Consider the following 12,061-nt stretch of genomic DNA (forward strand, 5'->3'; position numbering starts at 1 on the left):
AATCGGAATATACGTACGAGTTTTCTTTGTGGTTGCATTCACCGTGGCGCTAAAGGGACCAGCACCAGCACTGTTGTACGCCCGGACAGCTGTGTAATATGCCACATTACTCTTCAAGCCACGGAGTCTGGCTGACGTCTCGTTTCCCGCCACTTTCACTTTGCTCGACGATTCCTCTTCTCCATTATTCCAGTACCGCACCTGGTAGACAGAAAAACAGAAAAAATGCAAAAGGCTGACACAAACAATACCACCTTTTATATTAGGTGGTTTTCATTAAGATCGGCACTGTAACGTATTTATATTCAACTATTCGAACATAGACTCATTAAGGCCCTACTATGCGCTAGGTGTTCCATTAGGTTATCAAGTGAGACAAAAAGGGACTCCAGGAGAAGACAGAGAATAAACAAGTACACAAAGAAGCCAGATAAAGTCAAAGAGAGTAAGTGCTAAATACTACTAGACTATAGCTTATAAAGGGGAAATGAGGGTGAAATGAAGAAATTTGAAAGAGCAAGCTGCTCTCACTTCTCAGGCCCTAACCAGCCAGGACCGAGCTCAACTCCAGAATGCTGACAGCCCTCATGAACCTCCACTGGATGGTGGAGGTTCCCTCTGTGAAGAAAGTGAACTGTCAGAGAAAGCACTATCCAAAAGCCAGCTGGCCACTGGATTGTACTACAGTGATGGCCAGCTGTCAACAATCCCACCTGTGCATGCAGAGCTGTGGAGGAGAAAAGGAAAGCCACTGACATAGTTATGAATCGTGCAAAATGATGAGATGTTAAAGATAAATGCATATGTAGTATAAAGTATAAAGTAAGTTAAGGGGGATATTTAATTAAAAAAACAAATAAGGGTAGGAAAAATATGATAAAAATACATGTTCCCTATCTCTAAAGTATTACTATGCTTTGTAGGAAAGAATAATACTTTTCCCAGAAATATTACATGAGAACAATTATTTCCCTACATGTATGTATGTACGTATATACATATTCATGCATATACATACACATGTATATGTGTGTGTTTATATTTTTATATTTCTATTATTCACATTATATTTATATATAGGACCCCTTAAACTCATGTAAAATGCTGTGTCCATCCATATATAGGTGTATGTGGATTTCTTTTGGACATGAGTTAATTTTTATAAAAACCTCAAAAGAAGAATATAAGCCCAAATGATCAGGACTAACTTGAATATGTAGTTTCTACACCTTTAAAGCACTGAATTAACACTGAAAGTTGATGATGACATGTTAGCAAAAAAAACAAAAAAAATCCACATATCTTAACAGACCCCGTTTACCATCATAAATGAAAACTCCACGGATTTTATTCATTAATTAAAGATAACATGCAAAAGAACTGTCTTTTATAAAGCCACAGCCAAGTAAATTGCTAATGGATACCAAAAACCGGCATACATTCTGAACTCAACAATTATAAATACTAGGTAGTGGTAGGTTCAGACAACTCCCAAATGGCAAGACACCATTCCCTCCCCTTGAAAGCATTATCTACTTATTAAAGAAGAATGACACATAACCAGTAATTTTAAAAAAATGTTACAGACAGATTGACTTGTGGCCTTTGCTATAGTATACATTGGGGGGTGGGAAATCACAAAATTATGAGTTATTAAAATATCAACAGATGGGACGGCAGAGGCATTCAGGAGTTAAGTAACTCAATCAGGGCAATCTGGCCTCTTCTTATGGTCCACTCTTTTTCTGATATGTCAAATCACTTCAATATAAGTTGTCTACAGAAGTGTTCCTTACATGACTAATTCAAAGAAGAAATGAAAATAATTTTCAACTGGCATAAAGAATATCGTTAATAAATTTATAGAAAGCACTTAAAAGTCCTTGATAGCACTATCCTTCTGAAGTACTCCGTGTACCAGAACGAGAGATTTATTTTTAGATCTAAGTTTCTGACACATATTAGAAATATATAGACAGTGGAGAAAATTTGTGCCAAATTGGAATATATTAGTTAGAATTGATTATGTAATCTTCTTACATAGCTTTACTTAAAAAATTGAATACATGTGTATTAACTCAAACATAAAGAAACAAGGCAGTACATTAATATTCCCAATTTTCTGTGAGTAGTTAATCAATTGTGTTCTATAAACTTTTGGTCAAGAATATTTGTAAGGGTTGATAATTACATTTTAAAAAAATATTTATTTATTTTCGAGAAAGAGAGAGAGAGGGAGGGAGAGAGAGAGAATGAGTGGAGGAGGGGCAAAGAGAGAGGGGGAGAGAGGATCTGAAGTGGGCTCTGTGCTGATAGCAGTGAGCCCGATGCAGGGCTGGAACTCACCAACCATAAGCTGAAGTCGGTCTCTCAACCAACTGAGCCACCCAGGTGCCCCGATAGTCTTTTTTCAAAGGAGGGAAAGGGAAAAAATAACGTAAGAAAAATAAAGGAGGGAAAATCATCTTTTATTAAAGACTAAGACCATGTCTTTCCTTCCAGCTGTGTTCTGGGTAAAAGTCCTACACCTGAGAAAACAAAATATCACTCTGTGCTAATTCAGATTTTATAGACACAACCACAATGCAGGGAAGAAGAAAGGAAAAATATCTACATTGCAGGAAAATCTCTGCAAATATAACTGTTTTGAGTGTGTCTACTATACTTCAATTAAAAAAAGATGATAGAGAATAAATATATGTGTATATATAAATATATATGCATACATAAATATATGTTATATTTGGTGTAAAAGAGTTAATGTAACAAAGACAGAACATGAAAGTTGCATCTACTAAAGATGAGCAGAGAAAAATATTAGAAAACACATGAAGAACCCGCTAACAAGAAAGAAACTTAGGAGATTCAACTAGTGGGAGACTAGCTACAAGATAGTGATCTGAAGTGGATCTTAAAATAAGTATATTTAAAATGTCCAGATTTATTAAAGAAGGAACTGAATCTATATTTGCCAAGAATAGAAGATTAAAAACAAAGAAACCCAAATTGGGTGTATTTGAAAAATACCAGAAAAATACAGTATTAAAAAGTAAAATCAGTGACAGAATTAAACTGAAGACTACATGATGGAAAAGAGATTTAATAAACCCTGAACATGGAGGAAAAAATAAAAAATAATGAAAACAAAGTTAAGAGATATCGAAGTCAAATGAGAAGTTCCAACCCGAGTTCCAGGAAGGATTAAGGAAAAGGCAACAATCAAAAGAGAAAATAAAATGTCTGAGAAATAAAATGTCCAGAACTGAAGACACACAGAAATTTTCACAAAGTAAACTCTGAGTTTAGTGTGTGGGAGGGAAATAAAAGGTAAATCTACTGCAAAGGACAGCGTGATAAGAATAGCTGGCTCTCAACATTTTCCTATCACGATAGACCTGAGTTATAGTTCACCCTCTTGAACAGCTGTGTGTCACTGTGCCTTGGTTTGCTAGTGCAGAGTGTGCACCTGTGAAGAGAAACCACTGCATTTCTGGGCATGGAGGACAGCAGGAGAGGCAGATGCCAAGCTGGGGACACACATCTGAAGCAGTGTCTGTCTTGGTCATTACCAGAGCTCTACCACTCACAGCAAAGCCTGCACATACTAAGCATTCAGTATTGCTGGATGATTTGAACCAATGCCATCTCCATCTTTCCCACTACAGAGATTCACTGGGACATACTAAGAAATACATATTCGGTCTCTGCCAAGGTTTCCTGGCATACAGATCGCTCCAAACCCTTGGAATCTCCAAAGAGATGTGTCAGTATGTATGCTAATGAGCTATCTGTGGCTGCAGGATACCTTAAGAAAGGGGCTGGTTGCCAGGGGGACCAACCATATAATTTGAGGGTGGGAACTTGCAGCCCCACCTACTGACAAGAGGCTAGAGGTTGAGTTACTCAGGTTGACTAAATATCACCGATTTAATCATCTATGCCTAGGTAGTGAAGCCTTCATGAGAAGCCCTCCCGGAAGGGTTCAGAAAAGCCTTGGTGACCACACCAAGGTACTGGGACGGTAGAGCTCCTGGAGAGGGCATGGAAGTTCTGTGCCTCTTCCCACACACCACGTCTTATGAATCTCTTCCATTTGGTTGTCGTATCCTTTATGATAAACGGATAATAGTAAATAAAGCGCTTTCCTGAGTTTTGTGAATCGTACCAGCAAGATCTCAAACCCAAGGAGGAGGTTGTGGAACCCCTGATTTTCAGCCAATCAGACGTACTAGACGCATCTGAAGTGTATGTGTGGGGGAGGCAGGTAGTCTTAGGGACTTAGCCCTTAATTTGTGGGATCTGAAGCTAACTCCAGGTTTATGGTGTCAGAACTGAACTGAATTTTAGGACACCCAACAGACATCAGAGAATTGATCAGTGTAGAGAAAACCCCTCACATATTTGGTGTAAGAAGTGTTTGGCGGATACAGCAGAGACGAAGAGATGGTTTTTTCCTTTCATCCACCAAGCTAAGTACTCAATCCTAATATTCTGTGCATCTATGAGACACTGGAATTCTAACTGCTTGAGGAGATAAAATAATTATTTTTCTTCAGAACCATAAAACCATATCACAAGCCAAAATATTTTTATCTGTATAAGTAAACAGAAACAAACCTGAGGAATGTCAGGATTTAAAATGCTACCTCTGTTTCTGCAAGTAATTTGGTCCTTCCAAAAACTGATGTCCCTGCTGTGAGGAGTCCTTAATATCATTCCACAAAGGATTTCACTTAATTAAAACTTAACACAAGATGCAATTTATAAAAATAATCTATTGAAAAAATGACACTTTTTCAGCCATTAAAATACAGGTATTAAGTCAGAAATACTATTTTAATAGACTAAAATAATTTTGTGTATGCATAAAGATTTTCAGAGTGACAAATATTTCAATTTAGCTGTTAGACACCAAACATACTTAAATAAACATAAAGCAGCAAAAATGCAGTCAACAGTGTTTTAGAACACAAATCCAGATCTGTCTTCTACTCTTCTTTAATTGGTTCTCAGACCTCAGGATGACCTGTGTGCTATTCGACCCCTGGCCCTGCCTTCTCACTGGATTTGGCCAATGGAAGGCAGATGAGAATATGGGAGGAGAGAAGCCAAGATATTTATTCCGCTGGATCCCTCAACGCTGAGACCCAGTTTTCTAGGGATCACCTTTGTCTAATAAAGAACACAAACTTCCAGTTATAAAATAAAAGTCATGGGGACCTAATGTAAAGCAATGGTAATGGCGAAGGTAGATCTTAAAAGTCCTCATCGCATGCATACAAGATTTGTAAGTATGTGTGGTGATGGATGTTAGTTAACCAGACTTACTGCGGTGACCATCTCACAATATATACAAATATCAACTCATTATGTCGTATATCTGAAATTAATATACTGTATGTCAGTTATATCTGAAACACACACACACACACACACACACACACACACACACACACACACAACTCCATTTGGGCAACCCTCACTTACACATTAGTTGCTGTTCTCTCTAGCATAACCCATCCTTCCCCTGAGCCAAAGGTCTACATTTCATTTACTTGAATTCATTTTTGCCTGATTTCTAATTGTTTAAATATATCTTAATTGTCTCTCCAATTTTCCTATGGACATTCAACTCATTCTAAGATGAAGTTAATTCTTTGCCTGATAGTAAGGAATTAGACTCAATACATATTTCTTTTTTTCTGACAGAATTTTCATACTCTCCAAAAATTACTCAAATATTTGACAACTTTTCCCATTGTAATTACAAGGTTAGGAACTAAGCATATTCTGTAGAGCTATTTAGAACAGGAGGCGGGACGAAGGTACCAGTGAAGTTACAGTTTGGCATTTTGCTTACATTTTTGGTTATGCTCCCCCCATACACTTTAAAAAAAAATCTACGAGGTTTCCTCCAAATATGCTAATCTGTATTATTTCACACTTGGAGACTTCTGTTTCAATCACTTATCAAGGTCATTCTCCCAACTTTTATTTTTTCAAGACACATAATGGCTTTAAAGAAACTGATGGTATATATTATGCTCTAACTTTGGAGCTTTTGCTCCTCCGGCACCCGCTACCCATGAACTTAAACATGCCGCATCCTCTTTATCACATCTGTATCTCTTGTTCCTATCCAAAGGGCACAAGAAAAGATCTGAGCCTGAGTGTTATAGCTTAGCAGATGAAATAAATTGGAGCCCAGGGAAATGAGCTCCTCAACTACTACTTGGTCAAATCAGAAAGAAAATTAGTCTAGATGCTAATGATGATGTGTGCTCAGCATGCCAGGTGGCACATGATCAACCCTCACTGAGATGAGAGAAAAGCAGGAGCTATTAACAATTTTAAAGCCATATTGGGGAAACTGCAACCCAGAAAGTTAGCCACATGACTGGTAATTAAACACTCTGCTAAGTCGTTTGTCTCTCCATGTTAGTGCTTGAGTCATTATTGAACCTAAGAAAATATATATTCTTATCTTGGTGTAATTATATAAATTATTTCTTAAGATTTTCCCGATTAGTCTATCTTTCTCTTAGTTTGTTTTCTTTGCCTTCCTACCTAACAAGCACTCGGGAAAGACATTTTCACTAGTTGTTTCCTTTCAACATGCATATCCATGCCGCATTTGGATATTAGGTCTGCTGTTCTTTATATACCCAGGGCAGAGCCAGTGCACCCCAACTCACAATTAATTTCAAGGAAGTCCCATTTTCTCATTGCCTGTCTCATTTTTTGCTTCCTACCCCAACGGCAACAACAGCACCAACAGAAACAATAGTCACTGTGTAAGTGTTTGTTTCCATATTTCTTCACTGCTTTTCAAATTTTTTCCTCCAAAGAAATCTTATGCCAATGACCAATACTCAAAACAGAGAAAAGCCCAAGTCTCTCTGGGCCATTTTGACAGTAACGGCTTTATCTCATTTGATTCTCCAGTGATGCAGTATGTTATTTACTATTACCATCTTTATTTTAACTGAACGTTGGAGAGCTTTAATAACTTGCTCAAGGCCACACAGCAGTAAGAGAGTGGAGTCAAAACTGCATTTATCCAATCAACACATATTGTTTGCATGCCTCCTGTGTACCAGATAGGACTCTTGGCACTGAATAAACCAGCAGAGTTCCATGTCCCTTATGGAGCTTCCATTCGATCCGAGTGGGGATGAATGCAAGTCTGTCTCATTCTAAGATGGTGTGGACTTTGTAAGACACTATGCTGGCTCTACTTCCATTATTTGGTTTTCTCTTTCATTCGATTACTCTCTCTTTCCTGACATGACCAACAGAGGTATGCTTCAGCTTTCTTATAGAATATTCTTTTTTTTTTTTTTTTTTTTTTTAAAGAGAGAGACAGAGGCAGAGGGAGAGGGAGAGGGTGAGAAAGAATCTTAGGCAGGCTCCACGCCCACTGTACAGCCTGATGCGGGGCTCAATCTCATGACTGTGTGAGATCATGACCTGAGCTGAAATCAAGAGCTTGATGCTTAACTGACCGAGGCACCCAGGCACCCCTCTTTTTATATTTTTTGTTTAAAAATTTTTTTTAATGTTTATTTATTTTTGAGAGACAGAGAGACAGAGACAGAGTGTGAGCCGGGGAGGGGCAGGGAGAGAGGGAGACACAGAATCCCAAGCAGGTTCCAGGCTCTGAGTTATCATCACAGGCCCAACGTGGGGCTCGAACCCATGAACTGTGAGATCATGACCTGAGCTGAAGTCAGACACTCAACCGACTGAGCCACCCAGACACCCCTTTTTAAAAATTTTTTTAATGTTTATTTACCAGGCGCCCCTCTTATAGACTATTCTTATCAGCTTAAATTTATATATTGCAAAATTAACATCTCTCTGCCTCTATGCTGCCAAACAATTGCCAGCAATGGCTAGCTTTGCTGTGGTTCTTGAAAACCCACAAAGCCCTTTCCCACATATTCCCTTGCTTATTTCTCTTAACTATTTCACAAACTACAACCAGCTGTCAAATTATGATCCTGTGTAATGGTTTGTAAATCACAAAGTTATGAATGGGGGATGTGCATCTCCATCTTCTTTTTTAGGCATGCAAAATATGTTTTTTTCTTAAATTTTCTTTAAGTTAATTTGATTTAACCATGGAGCTTCATATCCCACTCATCTAATGGGAAATTCAACCTCAATCACTGCGGGGGTCCCTATTCCCAAACCCTCGCCAAGAAAACTTACTATTACACTGGTTTGATCCCGTCAGTTCCTGGACCGTGCTTGGAAAATGGGAAATCAGTGATCATTGCTGCATATGGAAAATACATCTGTTCCCTCCTTGTGGTCTTGCTACCAACATGGACACTGCCAGGTAGAAAGCTATGAGGCCCCCAAGATTTTATAAGCCTCAGATGTTTGTTTCCACCAAGGTCACCCAAAATTTCTCTTACATTTTTTCCTCAGTGGCATTTCTCTCTTCTTACCCTCCAGGATACATGAAACTAGCTCCTTAAGGGCTTGAGCTTTGGAATCTAGGAAGCTAGGAAGAAAGGGCTCTTACAGGCAACTTCTCTTGACAACCATCATAAACTCTCTGGAGGCAAAGAAGCTTAGAGTTGAAGAACTGCTTGAGGATATTTACTGGGGAAAATTCCATAAGTTGATATTTCAAAATTCTTCTGAGATATGACTTGTACTTATGTGTTATTATTATGAGCCAGAAACTGTGAAAAGCATATTAAGTGTCTAGTATCATTCAATACTCCCCAAATCCTAATGAGGTTGAGCCAACTACTGCACCATTCTGCAGGTGAGGAAAATGAGGCTCACAAAGTTTACACAACGTTTCTAGCACATCCAGGGAATGACAGAGTCAGGACCTGAGCTCAGGTTTGAGCTCAGAACTACTTTCCTTTGCATTTCCTTCCATCCGACCTATCTGTCCCAACAATGCCACTGCTGTAATCATTTGGGAGCTACCACGGGCTGCCCACCACCTTTCAGTGCTTCCATTCACTGTCCTGGAATTAAAGGAACTTTCCAACTAAATGTTCTTGGCTTCCTTTAAGATGCTGATAAAGTTGGTTTGCTGTATCTGTGTGGGGTTTTACTTCTTTAAGTCTGGGCAGCTCTGTCTCTGATTAAGTTTCTTCGTGTCAGGACCTGAGTGTCCTGTGTTTAAGGGGCAAGAAGATATTTCCCTATGGATGCCTACTAAAAATATACATTAATAAGACTCATTACTAGATGTTTGGGTTCAGGGAGTCCAGGGAGGGCTCTGGGGGTTCAACTTTAGCAAAAATTTGGGTAATTCTGGTGCAGGTAGCACATGGTGCCCTCTTAGAGCATCACTGCTTTAGTCTGCTTTTTCTCTATGTTATCATCAATATTTATTCAAGTCAATGTTTGGTTACCAGAAACAGAAACTCTCAAAGTTCAAATATAAAGGGAGTTTACTGAAAAGAAGGGCAAGGTGCCATTATGAAAAAGAAGACAGTGAGGTGACTTAAGAATTGCACAATTGTCAAAGAGGTATTCTGCGTTGCTTTCTCTAAGCCTTCATGGGTCTCTGTCTCCTCCATTCACTGGAGTTGTATGGGAATATGTCTGTTCCATCTCATCTCTGCAGACCAGCTTTGTCCTGCTTGCCCACGGCCTTCACTTGAGAAGCCTTAACCGAGTCCTAAATTCGACATATCGCTGCATTACACTCAGTGATTACAATCTCTATATTGCTTAGTGCAACAAAATAAATAAGAATCTGACTAGCTCAGCTTAACTGTCTATGGATCTGATGGCCACCGTGGTGCAATAATTTGAGGTTACTTAGGCAAGTGGTGGGGTCTATGGTCCTGTGTTGCAAATGTGCCTGTGAAAACCTGTCACTGAATCAGGAGTTACAAACGTGAGGGAAGTTTCCAAAAAAGATGGCTCTGGGTCGGGATGAAATCATAACTGTAACTCTTGGAATATCACTGTCAGAGAAGTCTTAAGACTTTTCATCTTGTGAGTTCTCAGCTCAACTGCTCCCACTTCCAATTGCTCCCTATTAAACATGGCGCCCAGTCTGGATGGTTCTTCTCAACATTCAAAGCCATTGGAGCCTGGCTCTCCTGTGTCTATCTGTAGTTGTCCTTCCCACAGGATCTTTCTTCTGCAGGCAAGTTTCTACTCCTCTACTTCTCCAACATGGCTTCCTTAATCTGGAATGTTTTCCATTTTCTCTGTGTCTGCTTACTTTTCCTTTTTAAAGTTTAGATTTATTTTGAGAGAGAGAGAGAGAGAGATAGAGAGAGAGAGTGGGGTGGGGCAAAAAGACAGAGAGATTCCTAAGCAGGCTCTGCATTGTCAGCACAGAGCCCAACACAGGGTTCAAACTCACAAAATCTTGAGATCATAACATAGGCTGAAACGGAGAGTTGGATGTTTAATCCCAGGTGCCCCCAAACAGAGTTCTTTGAAAGTAAGAATTAGGTCCCAGACTTAAGGCAAGAATTAAGTTACAGACAGCTATCTTCTCAAGAACCTAAAAGAGTGCAATGTAACAAGGCCACCAAAAAAGTAAGACAAAGAGCTGGAGGAAAGAGTTTTCCTGTTGGCATAAATATCTTTGAACTTAATAATGCAATTCAATCTCATTCTTATTTTCTGGTCAATCTATTTAAAAGATTTAGCCCATCTGATTGATATATGATCTCCTTCCATATTACTGTTTTTTTTTCCTTTTCTATCCCAAGTTATTTTCATTCAACTCATTGAGTTAAACTCAATATCCACTGATAATCACATGGGACAATGTGGTGGTAAAATTTCAATAAAAGTCAGACTTTAGTTAAGATGTCATTGTTAAAAAGAAGTTTAAATTAAAGGAGACAAGGTACCACAGCAACATACATATACAGTCTAATTAGTTTTAAAAGAAATTACCTCATAGCCAAGTAAATGTCCATTGCTTAACTTCCAAGGAATGGTGTTCCATGACACTTCAATTTCTGAGGAAGACAGGCTATTTGCAGACACTTGAGATGGAGCTATTGTAGGCTCTGTTTGGCAACAGAAAGTGAAATACAGTTATTATTTTGGTACTTAATTCAAAAATCTATTGAAGCTTTTGTTTTCAAAAAAGTACTATAATGTATTTGAAAATTCAACTAAGTAGATTATAACATTATTTGAAAACATGAACCATGTCTTGGTCTATTTCCATTCCTTGGGAGTCAATGGGCTTTTCCTTGCTAAACAGCCACAGGAACCTGTTCTTTCCTCTGTTGTACTTTTTTTCTTGGTACCTTTTCTTCCCTTCTTTTCCTTTGTTCTCTCCCCTTCATCCCACAGCTCTTGCTTGGGCACTCCTATGCCCACAAAGGCTGTCTGTTTATTTATTTATTATGTTTTGCCAAACAAAGTCATGCTTTACAGAGTTCATTTATTCAATAAGCATTTAGTGAGTGCCTTCTGTATTCAAGGCCCAGAACAGGGGCACACTCAAGTAGGATGGGCCAACTTCCAGGAGTTCACTGTTCTGAAGGAGTAGACAGGCATGCACAGAACTTATAACACAACAAAAAGATCCTTTTGTAATAAACAACTCTTAGCAGCTTTAGGGGCTCACAGTGATTCTCTCCTCTCAGGGCACAGCTCTGAGCAGAGGCTCCCCCTGCCCTGATATCCATTTCTGTGTTAAATGATCCTTCTTCTGGGCCATGCTTATTGATAGTGAGACAGAGTCTTGGTCCAAGGAAGGACCTATCGGATTTTTTCTCCTGAGTATTCGAAATTTGGTTTGGACAAATAAGGAAGGAGTACTTGAGGTCAGTCAACCTCGTGTGACACCCTACAGAGGTAGATGGTTTCTGAGGCCCCAGAGCTTCTCTGATTAATGATCTTTATGAGGTGTGCTGTTTAAAACTTCCTTTGATTGGATAAGTCCTAGTATATTTCCACCAAATCCCTTACCTTTCTCACAGATAAGTCAAATCTGTTTCTGATGTTTGAAATAGAAAGACCTTTACCGAACTCATCATTAGTGGCAAGAATAGTAACAGAAGGAGGAAAGGGCAGAGGAGGAGAGGGCGAAAGTCTGTAGTTG

The 12,061-nt window shown here is 38.9% G+C and overlaps 1 protein-coding gene across 3 annotated transcripts in view; it reads right to left on the reverse strand.

Annotated features, from left to right (window-relative positions):
* Positions 1-12,061, reverse strand: part of CNTN3 (contactin 3) — a 339,239-nt gene that overhangs the window by 20,294 nt on the left and 306,884 nt on the right. For all 3 annotated transcript variants that reach the window (XM_019428460.2, XM_019428459.2, XM_019428458.2), the window contains 2 exons: positions 10,900-11,015; positions 18-201 (listed from right to left, as the gene is read on the reverse strand). In XM_019428460.2, coding sequence (XP_019284005.1) covers positions 18-201; positions 10,900-11,015 — 300 coding nt within the window. The remainder of the gene's footprint in view (positions 1-17; positions 202-10,899; positions 11,016-12,061) is intronic.

The sequence above is a fragment of the Panthera pardus genome, unplaced genomic scaffold (assembly GCF_024362965.1).
Source record: "Panthera pardus isolate Hobbes unplaced genomic scaffold, ASM2436296v1 HiC_scaffold_8, whole genome shotgun sequence".
In the NCBI taxonomy this organism is placed as follows: Eukaryota; Metazoa; Chordata; class Mammalia; order Carnivora; family Felidae; genus Panthera; species Panthera pardus.